General features: G+C 40.5%; 1 protein-coding gene across 2 annotated transcripts in view; it reads left to right on the top strand.

Moving 5' to 3' along the window:
- Positions 1-681: 681 nt before the first annotated feature.
- LOC101847357 (ADP-ribosyl cyclase/cyclic ADP-ribose hydrolase) overlaps positions 682-7503 on the top strand; it is a gene marked incomplete at its 3' end in the record, with an annotated part of 8739 nt that continues 1917 nt past the window's right edge. Inside the window, 4 exon segments of one of the 2 annotated variants that reach the window (XM_013085839.2) lie at positions 682-802; positions 4275-4438; positions 5447-5579; positions 7037-7255. In XM_013085839.2, coding sequence (XP_012941293.1) covers positions 4275-4438; positions 5447-5579; positions 7037-7255 — 516 coding nt within the window. 2 annotated transcript variants of the gene reach the window in all.

The following is a 7503-nucleotide window of genomic DNA, read 5'->3' as shown; positions in this document are numbered from 1 at the left end:
ACTTAATAGCTTCGCGTTGGGTTCAACATGGGAGTGGCACAAGCAGTCAACATAACGAACAAAATCCCAAACTTCACAGATGTAGGAGACGTTTTTTTCAAAGGCTATTTTTTATATTCTTGTGGCTGCATTATTACGATAACGGAAAGATGCATGAATCTAAAAGTTTACTTTGTTAACAATTATTTACGATATTCGTATTTTCCAAGTGTCCAAGGACGAAGGGCGACACTTTTTAAATAAAAAAACAAAACAAAACAAAACCACCACCACCACCACCACCACCACCAACAACAACAACAACCAAAAACCACCAACAAAACAAAAGCCACAAAACATTTCCGATAAGGTTTAAAAATGTACCTAAGGTCTATAAATCATAACCAAAAAAAAAACCCAAACCCCTTCCAGCTATGATTTGTTGCTGCTGGTAACTTTAACGTTTCGAGGATTTCACTTGCACTTGCAAGAGGTTAGCCATGTGAAGATAAAGAGTGAATGGGTGAACCACTTATTGCATCACATGTCTCGATGGTTGTCGTATAGGGTTAACTGTAAAGGGGTCAGTGTCAAGATGAATCAACCCACGCAAAGTTGGAATTACCGCAGTAGATAACACACAACAATAGGAAAGAAAAACCTTAAAGTCTTCCAGCCTAGACAGATGGCTCTTCATTCCTTGCTTAGTGGTTCTTGTGACTGGGCGCTCATATAACCGTATGCTGTTGCAAGCGCTGTAAAACTCTTACCAAACTTTACTATCTTGTGACTGTTTTGGAAAAGACGCGCTTTGTCAGAGCAGGTAAATATCTCACACCCTGTCTTCTTATTTTGTAAGCTGTATGAGTTTCATTGTCTTCTAGACTTGCATCAGTGGGTGGTTGGTGGGTGCTTTGATGTGGTGGTTTGTTCCTTCTTTCCTATCAACCAGCTTTCGTCCTTGTCTCTCTCCTTTTTTTGGTAAGTTACATTCTAGTAACACCTGCAATCTCAGCACTTAAAATACCTATGTGTGTTGTTGCAAGTACCGTGACACCTGCAACCTCAGCACTTAAATTACCTATGTGTGTTGTTGTAAGAACCGTAAAACCCATATCAAAACTAAAAGAAAGAAAAACATTGGTGACACAGTTTAGGTGTGTTGTAAGCAAGAAACGATAACCCTAGAATCTAGCTTAAAAGAACAAAACAAAAAACAAACAAACAAAGAACAACAATAAAACAAAACAAAACAACATTTTGTTATAAGGACGTATCAAGCGTAACTAGATCAAGATGTAGTCGATTTTGTGAAAAAAATTGCGTCAGTTAAGGTGCATTGACTTTGTCTTTAAAATATTATGTCCGGCCAGTTCGTCATACTAATTATTTGATCCTTCTGTTATGGCATGCTGCTAGGTAAAAAAAATTACTTTGCAGTATTCTACATTTGTAGCTTTCTCTTTTAGGGTGATTATGATTAAGTCGGACAAACAACAGTGAAACAAAGAGACATAATACAACGGTCTAAGTGTTGATTTTCCACTTATCCAACAAGATAAAGGTATACATTCTTCATTCTGCCTGGCACAACGCAATCTGCTGTTTAAAAAAAATAAATATGGCAAAACATTGAAAAGAAGTGGATTCAACTCAGTATGACTCGTTTCTATTCCATTGCCGAGAATTTCAGAGTTCAAAATGGAACCACAACACAAGAAATTGTGAAAATGTTGGGTTTTTTTGTCCTACAAAATATAACAACCATAGCACTTTATTTATGCTGCGAACTTGTTTAGTCAATGGCAGACATATCTTGTCTGCAGATAACACTTTCCGTTATCGGTTAAGTGTTTCGAACTAGTTTCACTAGTGTACAGCGTACTAGTATTGCGCGTAACTGTGTAATGCAATGTGGTACTACAAACTACAAGTTAATCAGAACTATGGTTAAGGTGGAGAGAGAGGGAGGGGGAGAGGGGGAGGGGAGGGAAAGGGAGAGTGAGAGTGAAAGAGCGAAAGAGAGAAAGAGAAAGAGAGAGGGAAAGGGAGAGGGAGAGGGATATGCGGAGAGAGAGAGAGAGAGAGTGCGAGAGAGAGAGAGAGAGAGAGAGAGAGAGAGAGACAGACAGACAGACAGACAGACAGACAGACACAGAGACAGAGAGACAGAGAGAAAGACAGAGCGAGAAAGAGAGTGAGAGAGATTTTAAGATTTCAAGATTTTTTTGATTTGATAAATTGAAAGGCCCTTTGCCCATGCATCCACTCCTTATAATGTGACTCGGCAAATACATGATTTGTGCAGCACACACACACACACACACACACACACACACACACACACACACACACACACAGAAACACACACACACACACACACACACATACACACACACACATACACATACACACATACACACACACACATACACACACACATACACACATACACACATGCACACACACACACACATGCACACACACACACACACACACACACACACAGAGATAGTGAGAGAGAGAGACAGAGAGACAGAAAGACAGAGACAGAGAGACAGGGAGAGAAATAGATAACGATTCAACTCAAAAGTCTGTTTTCTCTAACTCGAGATTCACAGGCGACCCACGACCCACATTACATAACTCCGTGGACATGACTGAGCACGCTGAGTGTTTGCGAAGTTCTCCAAATTTGTCAACATCATCACTGTTTTGATAACGCCTGAATCGCCCTCTTTTAAATATATATACAGCTGCGTATGTCATTAGTTATTTATCCGAGTGTACCTACGTGCTTCTCTTACGCGACATTACTGAAAGAAAGGATCCCGTGAAAGGTAAAGACAAAATTATGATTTTTTAATACCATAAAGCTTGATAGTTTTATTCCTGCTACGTCAGTCACTGTGCTTTTTGGTGATCCGAAATTAAAGTATTCAAAATTATTGTTATGAACGCTTTTGAATCTATACTACCTCTAAAAAAAAAAGACCTCCGAAAAATTACACAATAAGTACTCTTTAACTCCAACGTCAAGTGTGTGCTCCTCTACGGCTGCAAAACTTGGAAGACAACGAAAACAGTACTGAATAAAGTCCAGACTTTCATCAACAGATGTATGAGGAGTATTCTAAGAATTAAGTGGCAGGATAGAATAAGAAATGAAGAACTGTGGGAAAGGACAGGACAAAAGGATATAGAAGTAGAAATAGGACTAAGAAAGTGCCGATGGATGGGACACACCTTAAGAAAGCCCAGCGGAAACATCACAAGACAGTCACTGCAGTGGAACCCACAGGGAGCACGAGGCAGGGGTAGGCCACGTGAAACATGGAGGAAATGCGTGGAAAGGGACATGAGAGAAATGAAGCTCACTTGGAACGAGCTTGGAAGGATGGCTCAGGACAGAGATAAATGGAAGGAGCTTGTATGTGGCCTATACCCTGCCAGGGATGAAAGGCATTGATGATTGATGACTCTTTCCAGTTATACGTCATTTTACCATCCGAAAAATAATAAATATAGGAACTCTTTCCAATTGTACGCCATTGTACTATTCGGTAATTCATAATTTTTAAAGTTTTCAATATTGTGAGTCGACGTTTTGAATCTACACTACCCAACAACGGGGCCTTTCATATTTAATTATGCTCATGACAGAGATTGTGTGAGAAGAGACTAGTGACTCTCTCGAGGCCAACTGCAAAACAGAGTACATCATCTAATACTTTGTGTCAGTTTTCATTCAGAAACGTTTTATTTCAAATATTAAAATGACCACCTCCACCCCCACCCTCATATTTATTTACTAATTTTTTCTTTCTTTTTTTTTTTTTAGTTATTGTAAGTTGCGTTAGCTTCCGGAGCTCTGTAAAAGTGCAACTCCCAATAAAAGAAATTGATGTTTCTTTGAGAAATTGATGCCCAATTTGAGAAATTCTTGGTCTTGGCTTTGGTGTTGTGATAACAAGATAGCTGATTTTTGTTATGGCGGAATTAATACGCATGCACAGACGCACACACACACACACACACACACACACACACACACACACACACACACACACACACACACATACACACACACACTCTCTCACACATACACTCACACACACACACACACGCACACACACACACACATATGTATACACGCGTGTGTGTATAATATACTAATATATATTCACAAAGGTACTATTCCATTCTTACCTTTTGAAATATGCATAATAATGTTACGGTAACCCATGGCAACGAATTCTGAGCTAACCTCTCTATTCCGTACTCTCCCCCTCTAGATGATGGCTCTTGTTGCCCTATTGGCTACTCTACTGATGACATCATGCGTGACGTCACAGAGGGAACCCAAGACCCACCAAGGCACAACAGAGAACATTCAATCGGTGTTCACTGGACGATGCTGGGACTATGACGTCACCAAGTACAACAACATTCTGCCCAGGTGAAAGATTTGATTTTGACATCATTGTCATAAATTTGGAAATATAATAATTTACCTTTACAATAAGCGTTGTATATTATATTCGACAAGATATACCCCAAGCCTATAATATTTTCCTTGCACCGCCCCTTGGTGATTCGTTTGTCTTTTTTATTTCCAGTATGGGCTGAGGGTAAAAGTTGGGCGTCTTCTTTAACTTAAAAGAGAAAAGCTTGTCAACTTTTTAAAGTGCACATTGCTCACCTTTTCCACTTTAATAAAGAGAGCGTTATCATTTAAGTGCCGCCCACCTGCTTGTAGTTCCAAGTGCTGAAAATATTGGAAAGGCATCAAATAAAGTCTGCCATTACCCTGGTGATCCCCACACCTACTAAAACTACCAAATTGCTCGCTATTTGGAGATATCACTCAGGCAGGCAAACACTGCTATAAAGGACAACAGTCGGGAATTGTCAGCATATAATTTTTAATTCGAAGTTTGAACCTACAGTTTTCTGTGAGGGAATAATCTGGGTCTACTGAGAGCTGAGCCAACGTCATTAGAAATAAACACACACACACATACTTGCATTCATTTCTCTCTCAATATCTCGCTCGCACACATACACACACATACATACATACAAGCACAGACAATCACACACACACATACGTACACTGTTTTTCGCTTAATTATTTTGCTCGCGCACACACACACACACACAAACACACACACACACACACACACGTATACACACAAGCACACACACACACATGTATACACATAAGCACACACATACACACGTACACACACACATACATAAACACACACATACACAAACACTAACATAAACGCACACACAAACACACACACATGCACACACGCACACACACACACACACACACACACACCTACATGTGCTCATACATACGTCTACACGCCCCCCAAAAAAACCACAACAAATTTAGACTAAATTATTGTACTCAAGAGTTCATCATTGTAACGGGACTGGAACTCCATCCATCTAGGGTTGACGCCGGTTGTAACGAGCTGTGGGACAAGTTCTTCGATGCGTTCTCCTTCAGCTCACCGTGCGATGTCCAAAAAGCTAACTACGACTCCTTTTACGCACTCGCAGACCAAAACCTGCCCGAGGACAAGGTAAACACTAGTTTTTCTGTTCCTTAACTTTTCTGGACAAGAGGGTTTAAAGAAGAACAAGAACAAAGAAGAAAGCCCCTCCGATACCATTTTTCTCTCCTTTAGGACATGGTAGTATTCCCTCTAATTCCTTCGCCCTAACCTTACCCCTACCCCCTACATTCTGAATTCAGTAACATCACTGACATTCCCGAATACGAAGATAAGGCTTTGGTAGAGTGTGTTATATAATGGTAGATTTTTTTAGGCTGGCGTCGGTGGCCTAGTGGTTAGGCTCCCGGACTCGCAACCGTAAGATCTTGGGTTCGAATCCCGTCAGGGGCCCGTCGTTGTGTCCCTGGGAAAGGCACTTTGCACAAATTTTCCTCACTTCACCCAGGTGGGAATGGGTACCCAGCTGTAGACAGTGAAGGATCTTGTCAGTTTGATAGTGTTTGAGCACGTGAAATCCGCAGCTTGCACTGTATGCTTCTGCGGAAGCTGAGAATGTTTTTGAGTGTTTTCAGAGGGTCTGCTGGGGTAATGGTAGTTGTAAAGCGCATAGAGCAAGCTCTTGAGCATGGATATGTGCTATATAAATGCAATTATTATTATTATTATTATTATTATTATTATTATTATTATTATTATTATTATTATTATTATTAGCATAATTTAGATCATTTAGGAGTCGTCTGCTTGGACCTTGCTTTTCAAGGCCACTTAACCCAGGTTAAGAGGGGTGCAGGCCACATGCAGATACAAGGACATTCTCAATGAATAAAACCTCCTCGTGTAGGAATGGAACTCACGTACGTTTCTGTTCCGTTCACCCGTTACTGCTTAGTTGCTTTTGAACCATTTTTTAAAAAATTAAGAAAATAAAAGACTAAGAGATAGCAGCTGAGCTTGACCGACAAAAACTCAACAAAAAATTTTTTTTTTTAAAAATTGAGCGGATTGCTATTGGAAGAAGACCACGATAATAATAAAATATCGATTGTTTTAGAACATTCGAACAGAGAAATGAGTTGCATGCCAGGATCGTTGAGCTGCTGTTTCTTTCAGACCTGACACTTAAAAAAAAGTATTCTTGGTTGGTGCTTTAGTTGGGAGAATGGATTATCGTGGAAGGAAAAGAAATCAAATGAGGTAGTTCTTGATGAAGCCCACATGGGACGCTCACTGTCAAAAACAATCAGGAAACGACAAATGCAGTTATTGGGAAACGTGAATAAATATAAAGGTCTTGAACATTTAGCTCTCAATGGCAAAATTGAAGGCAGACAAGGCAGGTGCAGGCCCAGAGCAACCTACTTAAGGTACTTAAACAAATGGGTAACGGGGAAAGATCAGGGAAACGGAACTTTTTAAAGAGCATCCGAGCAAAGAGATGAATGGAGAACCATGATCGCTGATGTCTGCCTCAGATCTGGCACTGGATGAATGACCGAGTTCTGAAATGACGTCATCAACAGGTGATGTTCTGGTCCGGCGTGTACACGCTGTCTCACAGATTTGCCGAGGCCGGACACAACTACGTCACTCTGGAAGACACGATCATTGGCTACCTGGTCAACTCGCTCGTCTGGTGTGGCCAGTTGACAAAGCCTGGAGTGAATTATACCGCGTGTCCGGAGTGGTCAGACTGCCCACTGGAGGCCAGTGAGAGCTTCTGGGCTGGTGCCTCAGCCACGGTACGTTCTGGTAGCACAGTAGGTTATTGTATGGTATTGTAATAATATGTTGTTGCATGGTTTGAGAGTAACAACATATTATTCGTTGGAAGGGAATTAACATTTCCTTTCATTTTTTACGTGTTACATAGCCTTTGACAAATTAATATATATTCTTACAATGTATTCGTAATAATATTAGAAACATGAATGCAAACACTCTGGTTCTATTTGCGTAAAAATAAACTACCCCCCATCCTCCCCACCCC

The sequence above is a fragment of the Aplysia californica genome, unplaced genomic scaffold (genome assembly GCF_000002075.1).
Source record: "Aplysia californica isolate F4 #8 unplaced genomic scaffold, AplCal3.0 scaffold00412, whole genome shotgun sequence".
Lineage (NCBI taxonomy): Eukaryota > Metazoa > Mollusca > Gastropoda > Aplysiida > Aplysiidae > Aplysia > Aplysia californica.
The sequence above is the reverse complement of the archived record's forward strand: the minus strand, read 5'-3'. Positions and strand labels throughout refer to the sequence as shown.